General features: G+C 39.8%; 1 protein-coding gene across 2 annotated transcripts in view; it reads right to left on the bottom strand.

Annotated features, from left to right (window-relative positions):
* The window catches only part of LOC131895957 (nucleoporin SEH1), a 117,820-nt gene that overhangs the window by 53,542 nt on the left and 38,106 nt on the right, over nucleotides 1-26,172 (bottom strand). For both annotated transcript variants that reach the window (XM_059246508.1, XM_059246509.1), the window contains exons 11-22: nucleotides 25,036-25,164; nucleotides 23,189-23,340; nucleotides 21,665-21,717; nucleotides 18,418-18,538; nucleotides 17,449-17,576; nucleotides 15,350-15,491; nucleotides 14,575-14,702; nucleotides 12,820-13,180; nucleotides 11,418-11,561; nucleotides 8,365-8,429; nucleotides 6,828-7,037; nucleotides 847-970 (exon numbers count right to left, since the gene is read on the bottom strand). In XM_059246508.1, coding sequence (XP_059102491.1) covers nucleotides 847-970; nucleotides 6,828-7,037; nucleotides 8,365-8,429; nucleotides 11,418-11,561; nucleotides 12,820-13,180; nucleotides 14,575-14,702; nucleotides 15,350-15,491; nucleotides 17,449-17,576; nucleotides 18,418-18,538; nucleotides 21,665-21,717; nucleotides 23,189-23,340; nucleotides 25,036-25,164 — 1,757 coding nt within the window. The remainder of the gene's footprint in view (nucleotides 1-846; nucleotides 971-6,827; nucleotides 7,038-8,364; nucleotides 8,430-11,417; nucleotides 11,562-12,819; nucleotides 13,181-14,574; nucleotides 14,703-15,349; nucleotides 15,492-17,448; nucleotides 17,577-18,417; nucleotides 18,539-21,664; nucleotides 21,718-23,188; nucleotides 23,341-25,035; nucleotides 25,165-26,172) is intronic.

The following is a 26,172-nucleotide window of genomic DNA, read 5'->3' as shown; positions in this document are numbered from 1 at the left end:
TAAAATTTTTAAAAGAATGGAGCATATATCATTCAACTTCATATTCATGCAGCAAAAGACATTGGGTTATCAAAGAGGAATTGCTCAACAACTTAGCTAAACAAGAAAGTCTAACAAAATATTTTCTATTAGCCCGGAATGATGATACACACCTTTAGCATATCTGAGTTCAAGGCCAGCCTGGTCTACAGAGTGAGTCTGGGTCAACCAGAGCTACATAGAGAAACTCTGTCTCAACAAAAAAAAAAAAAAAAAAACCAACCCACCAAACTTTCCATAGATATTGCAGGAATGTTAGGTTATATGTAGACTATTATACTATAAAATTCAAAGTATCTCTTTAAAATCTATCTAAATAATAAATATAATTCCTATTATTCCTTAACAGCAATAATTTAATAAGCCAAATTTAACTAGGTCACTTGAAGTTATTTTATTTGCTATAGTAGTTTATACAAAAATTTGGGTGGATTTTGGCTGTCTTCTCTACTTTGAACTGAAAAGAAAATGTGAGGTTATATAAAAATCAAATCTACGCCGGAAGGTGGTGGTGCACACCTTTAATCCCAGCATTCAGGAAGCAGAGGCAGGAGGATCTCTGTGAGTTACTTTGAGGTCAGGTAGGTCTACAGCATGAGTTCCAGGACAGCCAAGACTGTTACACAGAGAACTCTGTCTCGAAAAACAAACAAACAAAAAATGACAACAAAAAAATTAAATCTGCAACCAATGTTGAAAAGTTACAAAGCAATGTATACTTCTTCACCCACAGAGATATGATCATGTGATTCCCAGAACTACATGTTCAGACACAAGTTCCTTGAAGTCTTTCATTAAATCCACTACCTGAAATTAAATCGTGGTGAAGATGAGTCACTTCTTTTTCCAAATTACTTCTTGACACATCAGATTTCAGTAATGCAAAAGGTTCTCTCTCCTCTGGTGATCTAATAAAATAACCAAATGATGGCTGCAAAAATAATTAAGCACAAATTAATCTTTTGAAAACCTCTTGATCTAATACTACTAAAACATCAAAATGACTTCAACAATCTATTCTTGCCACTTCACTTCAAGTCCAGACAGAACCTTTGGGCTGGTTCTCCACGGCAGTACCTGCCGTGCCCATGGAAAGACCTGGGTTCTACATGCAACATGGGAGAGGAGGAGAAGCTTCAGACAAAACCTTTTCTTTCTTCAGTCCTAGCTGTCAGTGAATCACTGTACCTAACGTCATTAGATAAGCCTTCCTAAAAACTCAGAACAATCCAGAAGTGACACTTGAGTCAGTCTTCAATAACCATGACAAACATCCACTATTAGGCACTATTCTGAAGGGGGGGGATGTGGTAGAACTTAAATATAGCATATTTTGTTCTATAGATTAATCTGCAGAAAACATGCCTTGAGATTAAGCACACTCCCACTGACTTTCATGGAAGTTTCAGAAAGATCTAGGCTCAAGGAGCTTGTTAAAGAGAACTAAATTTGCACTTTTTTTACACGACTTCAATATCACAGATCTAAAATATGAATTCAGTTTCTAGTTGATATTCATTTGGAAGTTTCTTCCCTTGACCCAGTAAATTGAATGTGTAAAACTTCCTAATACCAAAATAAAAATTCTGAGTCAGACCTCTTTTCCTACGATCTACTGCTGTGTTCATCTGTTTAGGAAGGAGTTCAGAAAGCTATTCATGGTGGCACATACTTGTAACCCCAACACTTAGGAGGAGAGACAAGACAGATCTCTATGACTTCAAGGTCATTTTGGTCTACAATTTTCAGGTTAGCTAGGACTAACTACATCCCCTATATTAGAGAAAGAGAGAGAGAGAGAGAGAGAGAGAGAGAGAGAGAGAGAGGGTGTTCAGAGTCAAGGATATGGCACACAACTACAATCTGAACAGAGTAAGGTGAGATAAGAAAACTACAAGTTCGGGGCTGGAGAGATGGCTCAGAGGTTAAGAGCACTGACTGCTCTTCCAGAAGTCCTGAGTTCAATTCCCAGCAACCACATGGTGGCTCACAACCATCTGTAATGAGATCTGGTGCCCTCTTCTGGCCTGCAGTCATACATGCTGTGTACTAAATAAATAAATCAAAAAAGAAAAAAAAGAAAACTACAAGTTCAAGGCCAGCCTGGGCTTCATAGTGAGACACTGTTTCAAAAGCAAGACAAAATAAAAAAAGAATGGTTACCTTTCCAGCTCTTTCATAATCACAAAAACCCCAATCAATCCACCTCTTTCAAGCATTTCATTTTTTAATTCACTGCATGGATTAAGACAGTTGTTCAAAAGTACAGTTTCCCAGCACTCAGGAAGGAAAGGCAGGAGGATCTGTGAATTTGAGGACAGCATGAGCTACAAAGCTAGTTCCGGGACAGCCAGGGCTACACAGAGCCAGGGCTACAAGACCCTGTCTTGAAACACCAAAAATAAAATAAAAAAGTATGGTTTTATATTTAGGTCCTAAGGGGCTGGAGAAATGGCTCAGTAGTTAAAGAGTGTGTACTACTCCTGCACAGGACCTAGGTTCCGTTCCCAGCATCCACATCCATATGACAGCTCACAACTGCCTGTAACTCTAGCTCCAGCGTATCGACACCCGCTTCCAGCCTCTGCAAGCACTATATGGATGTGTACTGCTGGGAGCTGCGGGGAGCAATGGCTTTACCAGAGACCATGTAAGTATACAGCAGGTGACAACTAGTGTTCAGCAGGTCAACCCACTAGATGAGTAATTCCCTGATGGGGAGTCCCACTTGGCAAAGCCGTGGGGTCACTGACTAATTGACTGGTTGCTCCTGTCTGTAATTTCTCTCATGTGCCACTACATTCCTTCTCTAATAACAGCTATGGGTGTTTGCCCACTGCCTGTGTGTTTATCTCATGTATATATTCCATCTATTGGGCAAACATATAGCTGTAGATGGTCAGGAAGAGGTGCTGTGGGATGGTCTCTATGTCAAGTGTGTTGATGATTGGTCAGTAAATAAATCACTGATTGGCCAGTGGCCAGGCAGGAAGTATAGGTGGGGCAAGGAGGAGAACAAAGCTGGGAAGTGGAAGGCTGAGTCAGAGAGACACTGCCAGCCGCCATGATGAGAAACAGCATGTGAAGATGCCGGTAAGCCACAAGCCACGTGGCAAGGTATAGATTAATGGAAATGGATTAATTTAAGCTGTAAGAACAGTTAGCAAGAAGCCTGCCATGGCCATACAGTTTGTAAGCAATATAAGTCTCTGTGTTTACTTGGTTGGGTCTGAGCGACTGTGGGACTGGCAGGTGAGAGAGATTTGTCCTGACTGTGGGCCAGGCAGGAAAACTTTAGCTACAAAGAGGATTTTTTTAAATAATTTATTTTTCTTTCATGTACATTCATGTTTTCCCTGCATGTATGTCTGTGTAAAGGTGATGGATTCCCCGAAACTGGAGTTACAGACAGTTGTGAGCTGTCATATGGGTGCTGGGAATTGAACCTGGGTCCTCTGGAAGAGCAGCTGGTGCTCCTAACTGTTGCCATCTCTCCAGCCACGGAAGATGATTTCTGTTTAAGCTGTATAATTCTGATAAATAGAAACAATGCTGGGATATTTTTCATAACTGACATAGGAAAGTAACAGTATTCTCAGTTACAAAGACAGCTAATTTTAGACTTCAGAACAAATTCAAAACAGACTAGCTGCCCCTGCAGAGAATACACAAGGACAAGTTCCCAAGTGTCTGTCGAATCAAGGCCAGGCATGAAGCAACTTTGGTAGACATAACCTTCTGCAGTAATGGACTTTCTGCAGGTACCCCTAGCATTCAAGGTTCAGCCAACTAACTGTTTATTGCTTAGGTCCCAGATTTCAATGCCACTTTCTGTCTGGGAACCCTGACCACTAAGGCTACGTGCATGGCCAAGCATTACTCACTGGCTGGTCAGTGTGACATCTCTAGCCTGAGAGAAACTGTGTGATTTATCGTGTGTTAAGAGAATGGATCGGTCCCTGAAAATGTAACATATAATTGTCCAGAGTTTGGCTGATGAGGATTGAGTGAGAGAGAGAGAGAGAGAGCTGAAAGGGAGATGTAGCTGGGTATGCAGAGAGAGCTGAGGAGAGAGAATGAGTAGCTAGGTAGGAGAGAGAGCAAGGAAGATTTTCAGAGGACTATTTTCAAGATGGAGTAAAAGACAAAGTTACCATCAGAAAGTGTTTTTTCCTTATTTTTCCCTTAGAAAAAGTTTAGCTTTCACCACATTCATGGATTTTTTTTTTTTTTTGCATTCCCTGGTGCTGCCTGGAGGTGGCCCTCCAGTGTGTACAAATCCACACAGACACATGCATGTACACATAATTTTTAAAAATTAATTTAGGGGCTAGAGAGATGGCTCACTGGTTAAGAGGACTGACTGCTCTTCCAGAGGACCCAGCTCAATTTCTAGCACCTACCTGATGGTTCACAACTATCTGTAACTTCAATTCCAGGGAATCTAACTTCCTCTTCTGACTTCCACAAGCAACATGCATGCACACTGTGCACATACAAACATAAAGGCAAAATACTCATATATGTAAAATAAATAAATAAATCTTCTTAAAATTTTTTATATTCTACTCAAGTTTAAGAAACTGTGATTTTGCCAGGCAGTGGTGGCGCACACCTTTAATGCCAGCACTTGGGAGGCAGAGCCAGGCAAATCTGTGAGTTCAAGGCCAGCCTGGTCTACAGAGTGAGATCGAGGACAGGAACCAAAACTACACAGAGAAACCCTGTCTTGAGAAAAGAAAAGAAAAGAAAAGAAACTGATTTCATTATACTGTGCCATAATTTGAATCTGGAGTGTCCCCAAAGGCCTATATACTAAGGGCCTAGTGACCAGCCTGTGTCACTACTGGAAGGTGGCAGAATCTTTAGGAGGTAGTTCCTCGAGAAGGAAGTTGTATCACTGAGTGCTTTTATTTCCTTGAAGGGGATATTGGGACCCGGTCACTTCCTTCCTCGTCTCTCTCTCCCCTCCTCTGTCCTCTTTGCTCTACCTCCTTTCCTCTTTCCCCCCCCCTCCATGACTCCAGCCCTCCTAGATGCCATGAGGTAGTTCCCTCTGCCGCACTCCTGCTGTGATGTAAAGTGCTGACACAGGCTCACAGTAACAGCCATGCCTCAAACCCTACTTTCTTTAAACGGATCTTAGCCATTTTACTACCATCTTACTAGGAAGCTAACACAGGTCCTTAGTGAATTCAGCCTTAATAAACACCCACATTATACATTTTAAAAATTCTGTTGTAACTCAAATTCCCTATGCAAAACAAATCTTGAATCCCTGCACCTTTCAAGTTTCAATAGGTCATACTTGTCCCCAGCCTTCACCACCTGTCTTCCCACTTAAGTCTATGTCTACTTCTGTTCCTCCTGTGTTTTACTGGCTTTCCCCCATACTGGCCTCTGGCAAAGGTAGGAGCAACATGGAATTGACCTAGACAACATGACCAAGATATTCTCTGCCTCCTAGTCCCTCCTGGAAGTTCACCTGAGACACTACCAACCCCTACAGGAAAAGCCCTAATGATCAGGTCCTTGTTATTTATTTACTTTTTTGGACGATTTCATACGGCTCAGATCACCCTGGTTTTCAATTTGGAACCCCCAGTTTCCCCAGTGCTGGACTTAAAAGACTTGTAATCTTAATACCCTACCATGCCTACCTTCACCCTGGACTCTCACATTAGTCCTATCTGCCTTTGATGGACGACTCCGATACCTGCCTCTGGGCCGCACACAAATGGTTTTCCTTTACCAGGAACGCCGCACACAAATGGTTTTCCTTTACTAGGAACACTGTTTCTCTGATCTCTTTGTCATTGTTTGATGCCAGTTCAATGTCATCCCCTTTAGACATTTTTCTGAACAGCACAATGAAGCAGCTTTCTACTCAGTCATTCTCTAAAGTACTTACCACTGTATGAACTGCTTGCATTCTAAAATCTCTATACCTACCACATATTTTAAATCAAAACATTCCAACATTTGAAGACATCTTTGCAGATGAGTGGAATAATGAATCCCAGAATTCTTCCTACCAATCAACCATATAACAATACCAAAAGTTACTTAGTGTATACTTGTGTTATCTGCTTCATATGTAGCAATACATTTCAATCTTACAACATCCTATAAAACAGCACTACACTTTAGAAATGGAAAAATTAAGGCACAGAAGACAGTTGTTCAGTGTCATAGAGCTAGATAAGAAGCAGAACCAGAACTGAAGCCAGGTCTGACTGGTCATAAAATATAAGCTTTTAACCATTATTCTACCAAGTTCGTAGGCTGTCTCTGCCCTAAAGTTGCTATGTTCTAACTATACCACCATAACATTCAAAGTAAAAACCTGGTACTGTGGTTCTCCCACCAAAACTAATACTGAGATGCGGTCTCCATTGTAATGGTACTGTGAGATGGTGGGGTCTTTCCGAGGCTTTTGGTCTAAAAGGAATGTACCCTAATGAAGACATTAGGGTAGCTCTCAGAAAAGTGGTCAAGACCAAAGTGGGTTATTTACAGTAAGTTTGCTTCTCTTTGCTTTCTCTTACACACATACCCCTTTCACACACATGCACTTCTCCATTACGAGCTGCTACAACAGCACAGGACCTTCACCAGAAGTTGACCAGATGTGCCCATCTGATCCTGGACATCCCAGCCTCCAGAACTGGGAGCCAAAAATAAGCCTTTGGTATTCCTTGTCCAGTCCTGGGTACTGGGTACTGTGTTACAGCAACACGAAGTGGACATAAGTGACTTCTACCACTTTCAACACATTCCATACTTACTCTTTTCACATTGTTACCACCACCCAGGCATCCAAGAGCTTCAGATCTTTCTGCAAAGAACTCTCCTAATGACAGGCGTAGGTAACTGCCATCATCTTTGTCGAAATCTGATGTGCCAAGTGATTTCCTCAACAAATGGTAATTAACTGTAGCCACCCAGGACGTATCACCAAGTGCAACTGAAGTATTCTGAACATCTATTTTTTCATCCTAGAAAAGAATAAAGTTATTGTTCCATTTTTTTCCCCTCAACAAGGCTTCTCCTTGTTCTTCTAATGTGTGAAACTAAAAATAAAAGAACTAAGAAAACTTAAAAATTAACTTTTTCAAAATGTGGCCAAAAACATTTAGATAAACATAAGGATGAGCAGTTACTGAAGTCTATAGAAGGACTCATTTTTGTATACATGATATAATATGCACTGTCTGAATATATTAATCAAACACGAACTGTCACAATATATACATCTTTTTTTTTTCTTTTGGTTTTTCAAGACAGAGTTTCTCTGTGTAGTTCTGGAGCCTGTCCTAGAACTTGCACTTTAGCCCAGGCTGGCCTTGAACTCACAGAGATCCACCTGCCTCTGCCTCCCAAGTGCTAGGATTAAAGGTGTGCACCACCATCACCTGGCGAATATACTCATCTTTACCAAACATAAAGAGAATTACTTTTCTTAAAACATTTTTAAAAAGCACAGAGATATCCATGGAAACTTTAGAAACAATTTTAAGTAAATTAAAGATAAGTTTGGGGCCAGAGAAATGGTTCAGTGGTTAAGAGTGTATACTACTCCTCCAGAGGACCCCAAAACCACTCCCAGCACCCATACCTGATGCCTCATTGCCTGCAATTATAGCTCCACAAGATCTGATACCTGTGAGCTCTGCAGTTACCTGCACTCACATGCAGGTACTTAAACATACATACACATAATTAAAAGTAATTCTCCTTAATTCTTTTTAAAAATTTTAGGCCAAGCCAGGCAGTGATGGCTCATGCCTTTAATCCCAGCACTCAGGAGGCAGAGGCAGGTAGATTTCAGCGAGTTCAAGACCAGCCTGGTCTACAAAGCGAGTTCCAGGACAGCAAGGGCTACAAAGAGAGACCCTATCTCAAAAAAACCAAAAAAAAGGAAAATAGGCCAGTAGCCTGACTACCTGAGCTTACTCACCAGGACACATGGTGGAAGGAGAAAACGTACCACGAGCCATGGAACACACATGCTGGCCCTAAGTATCCCCTACCGCAGACACACAATAAATAAATAAATAAACGCAAACTGTCGTGTTTACTCCTGTTCCATACAACACCGGAAATGCAGTGCAGAGTTTCATGGGCCAGGCACTCCCTCCAAAGGTGTATTTTACAATATCAGTTTTCAACTAATAATTTAGAACAAACAAGTAAAAGTTGTCATAAAATGAAAAAAAGTGAAATAATTCTATAGTAACTACTGGGGGAGGAGTTTTTTTTGGTCCAAATTTAAATTAATACAAGAAGAAATTTAAATCTAGGTTAGAACAAGTAATCACAAACCTGTATAAATGGATGTTCTTTATTGAATTCTTCTTCATCTTTTGCAATTAAATCCAATACTTCACCTTAAAAAGAAACAAGTTTATATAATTACATTATATTAACACACACAGAAAGCAAATTAAGGAAATAAAACACTAAGGAAACACTGTTTTTCATGGGGATAGGTGCACATGTTGGGATTGCACCTCTGCAGGTTCCCTTGTCTGGTATGGAGGCCAGCAGTCAACTTCGGGTGTCTTCCTCTACTGATCCAAACCTCCTGTTTTTGGGACAAGGTCTCTTGCTGAACCTGGAGTCCACTTTTCCCCTACAATGGCTAGCTAGCAAGTCCCCAGCATCTGTCGTTTTCCCTCCAACCCTGCACTAGAGTGACAAGCACACACCACCCACCACCTTCGACCCCCCCAGTCTTTACATGAATACCATGAGTCAGAACTCAGGCCTCATGCTTCTATAGCAAACACTTTTATCCACTGAGCCGACTCTCCAGTTCTGAAATATAATTTCTTTAAGTATGTAAAAATTCCATTCACATGACTTATAATTATGTTAAGTACGCAAGGTTGTCAAATTTCCACTAAAATGCACAATACTGTAACTAATTTCATCAACAATTTGCCCTAATTAATTTTGGAAAGGCATTTACACATAATTCTAATTGAATGCAAGCACGATGTCATGTACCTACAGTACCACCCATTAAGGAAGCTCAGGCAGGAGAATCACTTGAGCCCAGGGGCTTAAGGCCAAGCAGGGTTCTATCCATAATAAGAAAAATTCCAGACTCAGGAAATGGCTAAGCAGATAAAGTACTTCCCAAGCAAGCAGAAGAACCCAAGTTCAAATCCCCAGAACCCATGTAGAAGCCAGACATGGTAGCACACAAGTCTACAATCCCTGTGTCCTGCAGGAATACGGCAGCGGGAGAAAGGAGAATCTGGAAGCTCATGGGCCAGGCCAACAGTTAATAAGAGGAAATCTTATCTCAAAAAAAAAAGGATAGAAAGTAAAGACAAGCATCTGAGGTTGTTCTGATCCCCACACACGATGCACAAGATGCAACAGTTGCATGTCTGTCTGCATATGCTCGCTACAGCCACATGTCATACATACAACACTCACACAAATTAAATAATTAAATACTCATTCTTTAAATTAATCAAGGCTCCAATTATTTTAGCTTTAAACAGTTGAAAACATGCAAATTAAGAACTTTGTCTAGGAAGTGGTGGTGCAGCCTTGAATGCCAACACTCAAAAGGCAGAAGCAGGCAGATCTCCGAGTTTGAGGCCAGCCTGGTCTACACAATGAGTTCTAGGAGCCAGAGATATGTAGAAGGAACCTGTCTCAATGTCTCAAAGAAAGAAAGAAAAATAAATCTGTCTAGAGCTGGAGAGATGGCTCAGTGGTTAACAGCATGTATCCCGAGGATCTGAATTCAACTCCCAGCACCTCCATCACAATCACCTGTAACTCCGGCTCTAGCGAGATCCAACTCCTCTGGCCTCTGTAGGCACCTGCACTCATGTGCACATACCTATCTATACACAGATAAGACCATAATTTAAAAAAAACAAAAATAAATCTTTTTAAAAAAGAAAAAAGAAAGAAACTTGTCTATGTACATACATAGGATTTCATCTGACTAAAAGCCTCTCTACAAGTTAGTTACAAAGAAAACTGCTAGAATGCCCATGTACTTGTGTGGCCAGGAATGTACCAACCTTACAAAGTCCCATATCCCAGAACAACTCAGAAATAGGTAGTCCTCTAACATCTGACCTCAAAAACCCGAACGAGTACCTTTGCTTTCGTGGGGACGTGTCTGCCTGATCACACATCCTAATCTCTAGGACAAAAACACAAAGTAAGGAAGCTGGGAGCAGTGGGCAAAGAGGAGCAGAAGCCACGGCACTGGAGTGGGGAGCACAGCAAACAAGGAAGCTGTGACCCACCTGAGGGGCTTTAAACACACGGCTAACTCACATGAGACCAGGGTCGAGTCTATCTGTCTGTGGTCTAGGCCTCTGCCTGCTACTTCAAGACTGTACAGAAAGGGGAAGAGTGAACTAGAACAGCCCACTCATGGCCAAAGCAAGGACATTGTCCTCTCACGTGCACACAAAGAACTAATTAGATCCAAACTATCCTTTTGGACAAGTGGACAGTCTCACATTCACAACTTGAGACACAAATGAGAACAGACAGAGTTCTGCTTCTAGTAAGGAAAATCAGAGAGCCGAGCACAGCTCTGGATTCCTGTTGCCAGAATGATGCTGGTATGTGTCTGCTGAAGCAATCACCGTGACAGAGGACCTATGACTGAACATCAAGAGAACCACGAAGCCCCCAAAATTAGATGCAAAATAGTATAATTTATACAGACATGTTCCTGTGGATCTATAACTCAAAAAAAGCTAAAAACACTATTGTAAAATGTGAAAGCATCAACCAACCAAATCTAACAGTCAAGAAAGGGCAAATAGGAAACTCAGTCCATGGGAAGATAACACAGAAGAACCTTGATTTGCTTGCATGAGTTAGCATTACACAGTGTTTAAAAATCATGGGATTGATACATCAAAATACTACTTATTACATTTCAAAGTGCTTTTCCTAAGGGATTTCTCAGTTAATTATCTCCAATACTCTAGTGTTGCCTTTCTGCTTCTCAAAAATCAGCCATGGACATTAAGAAAGAAGAGTTTCCATTTTTAGAAAAATATAAACCTAGTTATTACCTATCCTAAAACAATAATCTCATTTGTCACCTGAATTTTTCACTGGTTAAACATTAAAGCAGGCTTCATGTCTTTCCTTACATGTTTACCTGTTAGGACAACAAACAGGAGTAATGTAAAACTGCGTCCTGTTTCCTTCTACCAAGCCTTGTAACTGTCTTCTATATCCTTTGTACTAAACAATTTCCAGAACACAACAATTATTTCAGAAAAGACTTTATATGACTGACCAATACAAGTTGACTAGTCTCAAAATATCATCATAAACAATGAATCTGGCACAACAAAATTGGCTATCTATATACTTACTACCAGATCTGAAGTCTTCATTCATTTCATTATTTGGAGACATCTGTAAATCTTGCTGATCATTAAAAGATGTGTAGTACGCAAGGTCAGTGACCCATTTGCCGTCCTCATTTTGGTAGACTACGTTCTGTGAGAGATCTGTTTCTAAAAAGTAAATTCCAAAACCACTGAATGACGCATACAACAACTAACTTACTTAACAGTAGTGTTGAAGTCTGCTCAAAATATGTTAAAAAAAAAAAAAAAGAAAAATCCATTTCCCAAAAAGAAAAATATCTTTTTGATGGCAACATGACAAGCTTACCAAGAAGTCTATAATGGAAGATGAGACATAATGGGGAAAAGACTCAGAAAGGTACATTTACAGGACTGGAGAGATGGCTCAGAGGTTAAGAGCACTGGCTGCTCTTCTAGAGGTCCTGAATTCAATTCCCAGCAACCACATGGTGGCTCACAACCATCTATAATGGGATCTGGTGCCCTCTTCTGGCAGGCAGGCAGAACACTATACATAATAAATAAATAAAATCTTTCAAAAAAAAGGTATATTTGCACCAGATGTCTGCTTAACATTATTATTTCTGAGCAACAATCATGCAATACTAGTATATTTCAAAAATCTTTAAAATTCGTAATAACATAAGGAGGAGCTCATGGGGTCCTGCCTTGCCCAGGGGAGCCAATGGCAGTCAAGGGCCAATGCAGGGAGAGGAAACTATTTTCTTTAGTGATGTAACCACTACAGAGTTATTTATACTCCAGAAGACAGTCTCAAAAACCATGTGCACTGGCTCTAGTTAAACCCAATGGGCCACAAAGCAGAAACAAACACATAAAAGACATCAAAGTGAGATGGGGACTTGATGGGGAGGAGTTTGTGGGTGAGAGGAGGGTGAGAGGAGGGTGAGAGAGGGTGGAGATGAATGTGACCAGAATGTATTAAATGGTTATTGAACTTGGGGTTTTTGTGGGACTCCTAACAGTGGGAGTGAGGATGTCTCTGACTCTTTTTCCTGCTCTCAGGACTCTTTTCCCATTAGGTTGCCTCGTCCAGCCCTCATATGAGGGTTTGTACTTAGCCTTCTCGTAGACTGTTATGTCGTATATTGTTACGTTTTATTGTATACTGATACCCCTGGGAGTACTCTTTCCTAAAAGGAAATGGAGGAGCAGTGAATCTGGGGAAGAAGTAAGGTGGGGGCAGGGCAGGACTGGGAGAAGTGAAGGAGAGGCGGCTGTAGTCAGGATGTCTTATATGAAATAATAATAATAATAAATAAAAATAATCCATGACAATATTAAAGTACTTCAGAGAGTTCTACATGGCAGCTCTGCCTACTCTAAATATATACACATCTTATACACTTCTTTAATTCTACTTATGATGAAATAGTTCACTTACGGTCAGTAGGCTTTGTAACGGACTCATAAAATTCACACGCTCTCCTTTCACAAGTTGGTGACCAAAGAGAATCAGAAGAACTAACTCCATTGTCACCATTAGTCTTCAGAGATGCAATGCTTCCAACTTTTTGAACAAACACTGTAGGAGTCTCCGTGTTTAAGCATCTATCCACATTCAAAACTGTTTCTAAATCTGAAGCCAAATGCTTATTTTGGTGAGGAGACTCTGAATCCTGTTTTGTGGAGTCAGCCGGGTCAAAGCCATCGTTCACATCATTTGTGGTGTGACTATAAGTAGGGTTGAGTGTCTCATCCACAGTACGCAGCATTTCCCCCAGAACATCCTCTCCTGCACATTCCTTTAAAAATGATTAATGAAACAACAGTAAAGTTTGTTTTTCACACTCATTTTAACACTTAATGGAGAAAGCAATGCAAATGCTAAAAAATGATTATTATATAAATAAACCACCTATATAGTATTCTGTATATCCTGGACTATGTATGAGCCAAATTTAAGCACTTCACAAAAACCAACTTTAAATGTGGTCGTGCTCAAGTCTATTCACAGATGCATTCTGTGTTCTCAGCTTGGTTATTGTAATTAAAAAGAGAGAGAGAGAGAGAGAGAGAAGGATGTTCACGGACTAACTATTACTGTGCCTCATCAGTTGGGGCCCAAAGCTGATGCTACCTCTAGCAGAATCCAAAAGCTTTTCAATCTCTTTAAAGAAGATGATGTCTTGCCAATATGCTGTCAGGAAGCCTCAAACAAAGAAGATAATAAAAAAAAAAAAAACCCAGGACCAAAGCACTCAAGATTCAGGGTTTTAGCAGGCCGTGATGGCGCATACCTTTGATCTCAGTGCTCAAGTTGGAGGCAGGTAGATCTCTGAGTTCGAGGCCAGCATGGTCTACAGAGGGACTTCCAGGATATTGAGGACTACACAGAGAAACCCTATCTTGAAAAAACAAAAACAAAAAAACAAGCCTTCCAGCAGTGGGCTGCAACTCCTCAAACCACTGTCCACACAAAACCATCCTTCCTTTCCTCACCTGCCTCTGTCTGTCAGGTCAGGGGTAAGTTACTACACAGCCTTAGACTGGAAAGACCATTTCAGTCAGGTGAGGGAAGGCCGGGAGGGAGCTAGGCTAGACAGACACACTACTGAAAAACGAGACACACACCAAAAGGTAGAAGTCAGAAATGGCTAAAATGTTTCAGGACAGAAAAAAACCAGGTGGTATCAGAACAATGAGAAATCTAACTAACATGAAAAGAAATATGCTTGAGTAAAGTAAAAGACAAGGATTGCTTTGGTGGTGTTTTTGTTTTGTTTGTTTGTTTTTGTCAGGTTCCCAAGTATCCCAGACTATTCTGAACTATCTAGCTGCTCTGACCTTCAAGTTCCAACTGTCTTGCCTCCACCCCCTGCTGGAATTCAATGCATAGACCACCACACCCAGACCCAGCTATGTGCTTTATTAAATGACAGCACACTAGCTTAAAAACTTTTCAAATGAATAACCTAAATGCATGACTTCAGATGTTTAAATCTAAGAAAAATGTATACAATTGCTTATGTTAGTGATACTAAAGATACTTACAATCAAACACAAATCATATGAGTAGTGACTTTTATATTTTTTCATATTTTTCAGAGGCTAACAGTGGTTGCTTATTTTGAAAATCTGTTATCATACAAACATGAGAGATTCGAAGGAAGTTGAAATACAATGCTCATCAACTTACTCTGCTTTGATCTGGAACAATATCCTTCAAATTGTGTGCCCCTTCCTTCTCAGTTTTCCAGGTATGAGAAGAAAATGATGACACACTATCTATCTGCTTTATATTATCTACAATACCTGCACAGCCACCTGAAAACAAAGAAAAAAGGTTAAATGGAAAATGTCAACGTTTAGGTAGTCTAATGTAATAACTCTGTCTTTTTAGCTTAATATTTAGTATTCATATGACAAATTTAGAAAACTGGAAACAAGTGAAAATAAGCATCAGTAAGGGAATGCACATCAGAAACCAGGTGGCATAGAGAAAGTTGATTTCTAGTTCTCAATTGTCTGAGTAGTACGCGACTATTTAAAATCCCAACCCAAGAACATACAACTGTATTTCCAGCAGAACCAATTCACACAGGCATTACCATAACTATTTCTTGTGTAAGAGGTAACTGATCTTCTGCTCAGGTATTAAAACGTAGTCTCAAAGTTTTTAGGCTGAAGATTTGAAGGGAAAATGAGTTATTTGATAACAAATCATAGGAAAGACTTTTTTTTCTGAAAAGATAAACTCAGACCCAAATTTAACTCAAACCCAAATTTAAGAACAAAGGAGAGACAGACATGGAGGCTCATGCCTAACATTTCAGAAGTCAATAGGCTAAGGCTGCAAGATTTCAATGAGTTTGTCCATCTGGAATATACCGTAAGATCCAGGCCAGCCTAAGTTACTATATGAAACCTTGTCTCAAACAAGCAAAGAAAAAAAATCATACTTCAACACTTACTGTTCCCAGGGAGACAACCATGGCCTTCCTCAGACTCTCTCTGAGTTGTTCCAGAACTTCCTGAAGTACATGCATCATGGGAAATCAGAGAGCTGTTATTTTCTAATTGGAACTCACAGTTTAAGATATTGTTTTCATTTGCCTGTCAAGAAAATATCCTCTTTTAAATTAAAAAAGAACATTTCAAGGAAAATGTGGAGAACAGAATGTCTGCTTTACTGAGGGATGCCAAACAGAAAATAAGGGAAAAATCAGAAAAACCACCATGGCAACCACCAGTGTAATTAATATTTTATTCCAAGAGGCTTTAGCAATTAAACTACCACCAGCTCGTGAAGACTTTGCTGGAGACAGGATGTTTACAACCCCTGTATATGTCATCACACAAATGATTTAATCACAAAAAAAAATGCATCTGCATCAAGAGACATATGACCAACAATGACATTATCAAACACAAAAATGGTAGAAACACAAATGTGTCTGTCTACTGCTGTTAAGGAATGAATACACAGCACTGCATATGTTTAATCAACGTGCTCATGAGAAAAATCAATCACTAGATTTCTTCCAAATGTTTAACCTATTCGAATCAGGGGAAATAGTAATCAGAAGTTTCCAGATTATGGGTCATTCTACAAAACAAAGAGCCTACATCTTATAAAATGCTTAATGTATAAAAGAATTGCTAAGTTAGAATAAAGAAACCCAGCAACTACAGGCCATATAACCTTTGATTAAATTATGAATCATAAACAGTAAAACTAAAGAACATTTTAGAGATAACTGAGCAAATTAGAATATGGACATTAATTTAAAATGATGTATCAGGCGCTAGAGAGATAGTTCAATGGTTAAGAACTGCTGTGGAACAATCCTTTTCTCATTATGAATATGTATTACTCTCATTGGTTAATAAAGAGCTGACAGGCAGATAGCTGGGCAGGAAATTAGGAAGGAAAACCATACGGAGAATGATGGGAAGGAGGAGGGTGGAGTCAGAAGACCAGCTAGCTGCAGAAAAAAACAGGACTGTAGAAATGAGGTAACATGCCACGAGCCACGTGGTAATACATAGATTAATAGAAATGGGTTAATTTAAATGCAAAAGTTATCTAGTAACAAGCCTGAGCTATCAGGCAAGCATTTATTAGAAATATTAAGCCTCTAAGTGATTATTTTGGACTAGTCGGTAGGGACAGGAAACATCTGATTTCAAAGAATACTGGCTGCTATTCTAGAGGATTTGTGTCTGGTTCTAGAACCCACTTAGTGGATTACAACCATCTGTACCTGCAGTCCCAAAGGATCTGACACCCTCTTCTGGCCTCTGAGGGTGCCAGGCATGCAATTAGTCCACAAATATACATGCCAGCAAAACACCCATACATATAAATGTATTTTAATTTTAAACTACTGCATCAAAAGTAGATTAACAGCATTGTGATTATGTGGGGAAATGCCTCTTACTCACTGGTGATAAATCTAGTGTACAGTCACAAATCATATGCAATTTATTTTCAAATGATTCAGAGGGAGAAAAAAATGGTAACAAAATATTAATTGCTCAATGCATAAAAGGATGCCCATAGACTACACTTTCTTCATTTTTCTGCCTTCTTGCATATAACCCAGGTTGGCCTTGAAATCCTAATCCAGTTTCCCAAGTGCTGGAATTCTTAACTTCCTTTTTTACTTTCTTAGTTGAGAGCAAAGTAAGAGAAGAGAGAGAGAAATCAAATTTTTCATCAATTTTAAGTCCACAGAAAACCACAGTCTTAAGTTTAATGTTAACATGAAATGAACCAGATGTGGTGGTACACAATTCTAATCCTAGCAACTGGGGAGGTAGAAGCAGATAGATGAGATGTTCAAGGTCATCCTCAGCTACATAGTAAGTAGAGGCCAGAATGGGCTACATGAAACTGTATCTCAAAACAGCAACAACAACAACAACAAAAAAAAAAAAAAAAAAAAAAAGTCTAATGAGACACACAGTAATTTACAATATCAAATTTCAAAAATAAATAAATAAATAATAATAATCCAGAAAAAAAAAAAAAAAAAAAGACTAGACATACTTGACAGAAATCACTTACAGGTAACTTAAAAACATTTTCTGGTGACTCCTGTCCTCCTGCTTCATATATCATCCCTGGAATAGCCAGCTGTTCAAAATATGCTTCTAAATGATCATCATAAAATTCTTCATCATTAATATCATCATCTATTGATAAAGTAGAATGAAAAATAAGATAGATTTTCAAATAAAAACTGAACTACACAGAATTTTCAATAATAAAGGCTGATAAACATAAACGGGGCAGTGGATGACATAATTTTGTTTTTATGCTTAGCCTCAGAAACTATCATAAAGCTAGGTGAGGTAGTGCATACCTATAAATTCCTAACACTTAGAAGGCAGGAACAAAAAAAAAGATTGCAAATTCAAGGCCACCCCAGTCTACAGAACAAGTTTCAGGACAGTTACAGCTACATGAGTCTGTCTCAAAAAAGAAATCAGAGAAGTCGAGGGAGGGTTTGGAATACAATTCAGTGGTGGGTGTCTGTCTAACATGTCTGAGGTACAGTGTTGAAGACCCAGGACCACAGAAGAAAAGGAAAAACAGCAAGGCAGAGAGAGAGATCAACTGATAAAATTATCTGTGAAGCAGAAGGATCATGAGATCAAAGCCAGTGTGAGCTACACAGCAAGATCTTTTCACTCAAAAATTAAATAAAAATAATGCTGGGAGTGGTAGCCCATGTCTTTAATGCCAACACTTAGGTAGCCCATGCTTTTAATGCCAACACATAGGAGGCAGATCAGTGGTGAGTTTCTGGGCAGCCTGATCTACCTACGGAATCTAGACCAGCCTACATAGTGAGACCCTGTCTCAAAAAAAAAAATAAAAATTAAAAATAAACTCTGCCACTCAGAAGAGTGTTAAAGGAAGAAAGAAAAGACAGGGGGGAAAATAACCCACCCAAAGTATAATGACTACTACAACATAGACAAAAAGGGAAGTGGCAAAGGGAAGGCAGAAAACACAGCCATTCTGTAGTACCAGAGGAGTCTTCCAGGCTTGTGAGTGTTAAAAGTCTCTCATTTTCTAATAAGCTGGTATGGCTGAAATCACTGTCTGGAGTCTTGTCTTCAATATGCTTCCTAGCACCAGGCATGACAGTCTAAAAGGAAACAAAGGGCAGAGGGCGACAAAAAAGACCAAGTATTTATTTAATCTGCAATGCCGTTAATCAGTGAAAAACACAGGTCAGTCAATGAAGAATTCCAGGCTTTACATGGACTAGTAACTTCCCTTCTTGCCCTACTCTACCACCCGCACTGACCCACCTTCAAATGTAGGGCCCTAACAAACTGCCTCCACAGCTTACAGAGCTAGGAACACAGTTAATACACCACACAACTGAATTTGGGCAATGCGAGGCCTGCCACAGCAAGGGAATGCATTAAGAAAGCTGGAATAACTGCAGATAAGCACTGGAGGTCTCCTGTTGCAAATCACCCTCTGGAATGATGGAAGGATCTTTCTACTAGCACTTGAAGGAGACCCGATCTGGTGTTGGTGTAGGCCCGGGGTTCTGTTTATGTCTTTCCTCAGGACAATGAGGTTCCTCTTTGGATTCCTGAGCACTGTGTGCGCCCTGTGACTGCTGCTAAAACCCAACATGGCAGAGACCTATTGGGCCTTAATGAAAAACTCTCCACTTCCGATGCCAATGGGGATTGAGAGCCCAATATGGCCAGCTTTGGCAAGCATTAACATAAGTCTAGGAACTGTAGCCATGCTTTTGGATTCTCCAGAAGAGCTGCCAGCCTAAGTCGTGCTGGGATCAAGAAAAATGGGCCTTGGCGGTTCGTGTTCCTGGAGTTATGTCCATGCCAGCGGATGTCCACACACTCCAGAAGAGAATTTGACATTGCTGCTGCCATTGTTGCTGTTATAGCAGTGGCGGCCACCACTGCTACTGTTTCTGGGATTACCATTTCATAATTGCTTACTACAGCTAGCACAGTGGAGACCCTGGCAGCAAAAGTAGCTACAACAGTTAATTAATCTTTCATCCTATTGGGCATAATAAATTTAATTCAATAGTTATATACATTTCGACTGGCTTTAAAAATTATAAATTTATAAACTCAAGTTCCATTTGCTTTTGGGATACCATTTTACAAGGACTCCAATTTGCAGTAAGGCTCGTTAAGGAAGGGAATGGCTCAGTTGCCTTTAGCTTACTGGCTATGGATGGGATAGGACCTCTGTTGGTCTTTTCTGTGTCGAACACACAGATTGCAAGCCCAGTGCCACTTTGAGATCTTTGGCAGCAGTTAACTCTGCAACTCAAACACAATTGAGCCTGTAAGATAATGAGTATTCAGAGACAGGTAATACCTGGGGGGCGCTCACTAACCTAAGACAGAGCGCCTGTGTAGCCTGGGCAGGTGTCTCCATGACGAGTAAGGTGACCTGCTGACATCCCACGCAACCTAAGTCAGAAGCTCATTTTTTAGTAAAAGGGGGAGCTATAGGGTCCTGGCCCCCGTTTTGTGTGACTGTTGCCTTGCTTGCTGACCTTGATCTTGATATCCTCCCTATGCTAATTCCCTGCCGGGTTCCACCCTCCTGAATGCTTGTTCCACCCTCCTGAATGCTTAAGGGAAGTTCCTTGTCTGTGTATCCTGCATAATGGGCGTTAACAGCTTAGATGCAAGATTGTAAAACATCTGTAGCGAACTTCTGCCCTCTGGGGTTCTCCCATTGTGCTGTAAGCCTGTATTTAAGACCTCCTCCCTCCTTCAATAAATGGCATTCAGCATTAAAAAAAAAAACAAAAAAAACAAAAACAAAAAAAACACAGAAGGATCAAACCCAGGGCCTTGCACACAGAAAAAAAAAAAAAAAAAGCTGGAATAAGTAACCTTAGTCCAAGCAATCTTTCCTATCATTTCTTAGAACTACTTATTTCTATTCTCCCCAACCCAAGAACCAGCTAACACTAAAGGGCATGAGCAATTTACTAAAAACAGGTAAGGCCCAGAAGGAAAATTTAACACTTCCTTGTGTCATTTATTTCACACCAATAATCAATATTTAATATATATTAAACAACAGATATCAACTTAAGAGTTAATTGCAAAATATGCTTAATTTCAAGATTAAAAACATTGCATATCAATGTGATTTTACATTGATACAGGACAGGACTCAGGTAATCCAATAAATACTTAGAACTACTTTTTTTTTTTGAGACATGGTCTCACTATGTGGCTGGCTTGCAACTCACTATGTAGAAGAGGCTGGTCTTGAACTCACAGACCAAGTGCTGGGATCAAAGGCAAGCACCACCACATCCAGAAAGAACTACCTTTGAATATCCTTATTATTAGAGGTAAACCACCCCACCTTTGTTTTTTTGACAGAAGGTGATGGTTAGAGTTTCAACTTGACTGAAGTTAGAATCACTTAGGAGATAGGCCTCTGGTTTCTCTACTGCAATTACCTTGATTACATTAATTAAGGTGAAAAGACTCACCTGCTGTAGGTGGTGCCATTCCCTAAGCAGGGAATCCAAGGTTGCATAAGAGTGGAGAGACACCAGGCATGGTGGTGCACGCCTTTAGTCCCAGTACTCCTGAGGCAAAGGCAGGCAGATCTCTGTGAGTTCAAGGCCAACCTGCTCTACATAGCAAGTTCCAGGACAGCAAGGACTACAGAGAGACCTTGTCTCAAAAGACCAAAAAAAAAAAAAGAGCAGAGAAAGCAATCTAAACCTGGGCATGCCTGCAATTCCTTGCTCTGTTCCCAATTATGGGTTTCCTAGAACTAACTGGGTACTCAAGCTCATGCTGCTGTAAACTCCCAGTTACAACGGACCGCAATGTGGAACTGTGAGCTACAAGAAATCCTTTTGCCCTTGTCTTCCTCAGGGTGTTTACCACAGCAACAGGAAAAGGAACTAAGACACTGAGACTTCCCATAGAGCCCAAATTGACCTCAAACTCACAGCAACCCTCCCAGCCAGTCTCCCAAGTGCTAGGAATATAGGTATATACCACCAAACACTGCTAAACTTCCAATTTTGCTACAAAAGTTCTGTTATGCACAAGCTTCTCTCTCTCTCTCTCTCTCTCTCTCTCTCTCTCTCTCTCTGTGTGTGTGTGTGTGTGTGTGTGTGTGTGTGTGTGTGTGTGTGTGAGAGAGAGAGAGAGAGAGAGAGAGAGAGAGAGAGAGAAATATGAACTTCTACTCCATTATAGCACTCCAGACATTGACAACAAATATAAAAATTTACCTTGTGTTCTTGGTTATTCATCCATGATTTTAAGTGAAAATCAAGAGCTGAGTCTATTGAAGAAACAACAAAAACTGAGCGGTCAGATTATTATTCAACACAATCATACTTAAAAGCAACAAATAAATGAACTAAACGTTTTTCTTATCTTGAAACAGAATCGAAGCATGTTCAGATGGTAATACAGGAGTGATAGTACAGGAATAAGATTTAGTAAGCGGGAGAGAAATGACCTCCACATAAGCAAGCAGAGAAGTCCAAATACAGAAATAAGCTATCAACGACAGGCCTCCCTTATTCAACAGCATGGCATACAGGACAAAACAAATGATCCTCACACCTCAATTCAAACACATTAGTAGGGGCTGCCATGCTGGAGCACTAAGTAAGATTTAAGTTGACCAACTGATAATAGCACTCTGATCATAAAGAAAAGGTTTGTACATTTAGAGATGTAGTCTAAAATATATAGAAGGAAACAACACCTGAAATTTTACAATGTAGGGAGAGTCACGATAAATGAACAGAGTACAGGAGCACAGCTCCATGGCCAGTGCTTGCTGAGCATGTGTGAAGCCCCGAATCTGATCCCCAAGCAGCAGGACTTAGAACTGTCTCTGCCCCGTGACCAGAAGTCAGAGGTTTGCTTCACCATATACTCCCACCACAACAGTCATGCCCACAGCAATGTGACCAGCCAAGCATGGACAAGGTCACAGAAACGAAAAGCTACAATCAATCCTTTCTCCACTTAGAGTTTTCCAGGCATTTATCACAGTTTGACTGATATATATGTAAGTCTATTTTAATGTCTGAGTACTATCGAACTGACTTCCAAAGCAACTGCACTATTTTCTTTCTTTTGGGGGGGAGGGGCAGGATGGGGTGGTACTTGTTGTCTTTTCTCTCTTGAGACAGTGCCTCACTGTGTAGTCCTGGCTGTTCTAGAACTTGCTATATAGACTCATCTGGCCTCAAACTCACAGAGATTCTCCTGCTTCTGCTTCCTCATACTTCGATTACAGATGTATACCACCACATTCAGCCACCATTTCCCATTTCTACCATCATGTATGCATTTTAATATCTACTTTAAAATAAATTTTTAAAGAAGGAGGGGAAACTGCAGTTGGTAGGTAACATAAGAGAAGAATAAATAAAATTTTTTTAAATTGAAAAAATAAAAATAAAATAATTATATCATTAATAAAAAAATTTAAATGACTCACCTGAGTATTTCAAAAGTATAAACTTGATTGTCTTAGAAATAATAATTTTAGAATTTCTAATTCATCCATTATATTAATACAAAAATAAGTTCAGGTTGGTGGAAGGAAAGAGTACCAGCAATGTGCTCTTTGTTCTAAACATAAGCACGCTAGTCATATCAGCAGCACGGTTTCCAAGGCAAAGGAGATCCATTTGTTTATCACAACACAGAAACGTAAGACTGACATCAAGCAAAGGACAGGGAAATTAAAACTATTAAAATGTATGCATGAAATAATTTCTAACATTTCATACCTGGTACTTGTTCCAGAGGGGAAACTTCATCCAAAAGATGCTGACACTGAATAGATGTTATAATGTTAGCTTGCTTCTCTTCTGTTCTTGGTCTCGTGAAAGCAAGTGGCAAATGTGGACTTTCTATATAGTTCTTTTTCCTTAAGGCAGAACTTTTTGAGGGAATAGAATTAGGACAAAATGTTAGTTACCTTAGGTATATATCTATAAAATGTCCATTAATCAGCTCTATATTTCATCTTTCAAAAAGGAAAATAGATATAAACAGTGAAATAAAAACTAAGTTCAACAAGAAAATGCAACTGGAGATGCACTCTGGGGACTAAATAAGCATGCTGGGTCCTGTGGCACACAGTCCACCAGATCTAAGGATAATATCTCTCTGCTACTCTGCCTCTCCAAAGAAAAATTTTTTTATCTATCACATTGTAGTAGTATATTATTTTAAGGTGTGTTACTTTTGTTTATGTTGCATTTAACTCTGTGAAGCTGTGTTACTATGCCTGTCTAAAACATCTGATGGTCCAATTAAGAACTGAACAGCCAATAGCAAGGCAGGAGAAAGGATAGGCGGGGCTGGCAGGCAGAGAGAATATTATATAGGAGAAATCTGGGAGGAGAAAGAAGAAAAGAGAGGGAGGAGTGAAAAGAGAAGGAGCCAAAGGAGGACTCCAGGGGCCAGCCACCCAGCGACACAGCAAGCCACAGAGTAAGAGTAAGATTTAAAGAAGAGAACACGAAAAACCCAGAAGCAAAAGGTAGATGGGATAATTTAAGTTAAGGAAAGCTGGCAAAAAATAAGTCAAGCTAAGGCCAGGCATTCATAATTAAGAATAAGCTTCTGTGTGTGATTTATCTGGGAGCTGGGTGGAGGACCCCACCAGAGTTAAAAAAAAACTCCACATCACATATTATGCCAACAAAAAAGCCCAGCTTTTCTAAAACTGAGATATACTTACAGACACCAGAATACTATGTTGGCCAAAACAGCAAAATCTTTAAATTGATAAAGGTTTTGTAGTTGTTTTGTTATTGTTATGATGAAGAGTCTCACTGGGTTCTTGGTTGCCTTAAAACTTGCATGCAGACCTGGCTAGCCTGGACTTTTGGTATTCCTGCATCTACCTCCCAAGTGCTGGAATTATAGTGTGCTACCATGCCTGGGAAATAAAGGTTGCACAAATTTAACTCTACTCCCACTTCTGTTCTCATACCTAACTTTCTATCTGCTTCTGCAATTTTGCATGCAGATGAAATATTTCATGCTAACAGTAATTTCCTTCCAACCCATTTTTAGCTTGTGGGTCTACAGAAGCTCACCACAGCAGGAAAGGATGCAGAAAGATCCACAGGGAAAAATCCCAAAGTGTGACAAACACACCATTTGATAGAGACCAAGGGCCAAGCTTAAACTGCGTCAGGAGATCAACAAAAAGAACACAGAAACCAGACGGGTGGTGGTGGCACATGCCTTTAATCTCAGCACTCAGGAGATAGAGGCTGGCGGATCTCTGAGTTCTACAGAGCAATTTCCAGCAGAATAGCCAGGGCTACACAGAGAAACTCTGTCTCAAAAAAATAAAAAATAAACAACAAAAAAAGGAAAAGAAAATGTAATCAGTGTCTGTTCTTTAGTTAACAGATAATAGACCCTGATGACCTTCCTAATAACCATCTATATTTTTTACTTTTTTCAATGAGTATGTTTCATTTACAGTCAGAAAAAAAATTAAAGGCTAAAAATGCAATTAAAAGATGGTAAGTAGTAGTGTTCAAAGACAAAGTCATTCATTTTCCCCAAGACGAAGGGTAGCGTGACCAGAGTGCACATGAAGAAAAGAACTTACTCATCACCCTGAAAGCTGAGCTGTAATCTTTGTCTTGGTTCAGCAGTGTCCCCCTGGCAACTGGAAGATGAGACAGAAGGAAGTGAAAGCCTTCCTTCAAGTAAGTAGGATGCCTGGACATCAGGACACCTATACAAAAGTGTTAATATTCAAATTATTTACAATTAAAACTTAGCTTGTTGGGCTAAAGATACAGTTTTCTGTTGTTGTTGTTGTTGTTTATTTTTTTGTAGTGCTTGCCTAAATGCACAAAACCTTGGATTTGATCCCAACACTATATACTCTGGGCATGGTGGTAGCTTATATGTAGAAATAGGAGGACCAAAATTCAAGGTCATGCTGAGCTACAGTAAGCTTGAGGCCAACCTAGTCTACATGAAACCTGTCTCAAAATTAACTAATGTCATAAGGTTACACAATAATAAAACTAGCCACCATCAAATAAAAACACACAGGAGCCCGAGTGTTCAAAAATCATCTTTTGGAGAGTTACCCAGCCCCTTCATCCCAAAGGTAAATGCTATCCCTTATCAAATAGTCAGATTGGAAGGAGAAGGTGGTCAGATGTGTAAGTGTGGTCAGATTTTACACACTGTCCAGACCATACATGAAATCATGAGTGAAAACTACACACAACACATCTACAGTGATATAAGTAAAACGTTCTTAGCCAAACATGTACTTATTCAGTGATAAAACTAGAATAAGAAAAATGAAAAACTAAAATAAAAGTTGGTTTGGTTCCTAAGAATAAGAAACTTGATCTGGCCAGGCGTGGTGGCACATGCCTTTAATCCTAGCACTTGGGAGGTAGAAGCAAAAGGATCTCTGTAAATTTTAGGCTAGCCTGGTCTACAAAGAGTTCCAGGACAACCAGGGCTGTTAAACAGAGAAACCCTATTTCGAACTCCCCTACCCCAAAAAAGAAATTTGAGCTGAAGAACTGAAAATGACTTGAATATAAAGCTGAGTTACTTCAGAGCATACAAGGGTTAGGGATGTAGAAAGTGGTGAAGTGCTTGCCTAACATGCACAAGGTCCTCAGTTCAATCCACAGTACAGAAAGAAAGAATCAGAAGCATTCAATAAACTTGGCTAGCGAAGAAAAGGAGCCACACAAACACAGTAAAGCACAAA

Source organism: Peromyscus eremicus, chromosome 19 (genome assembly GCF_949786415.1).
Source record: "Peromyscus eremicus chromosome 19, PerEre_H2_v1, whole genome shotgun sequence".
Classification (NCBI taxonomy): Eukaryota; Metazoa; Chordata; class Mammalia; order Rodentia; family Cricetidae; genus Peromyscus; species Peromyscus eremicus.
This window is presented reverse-complemented; position numbering and strand designations above follow the sequence as displayed.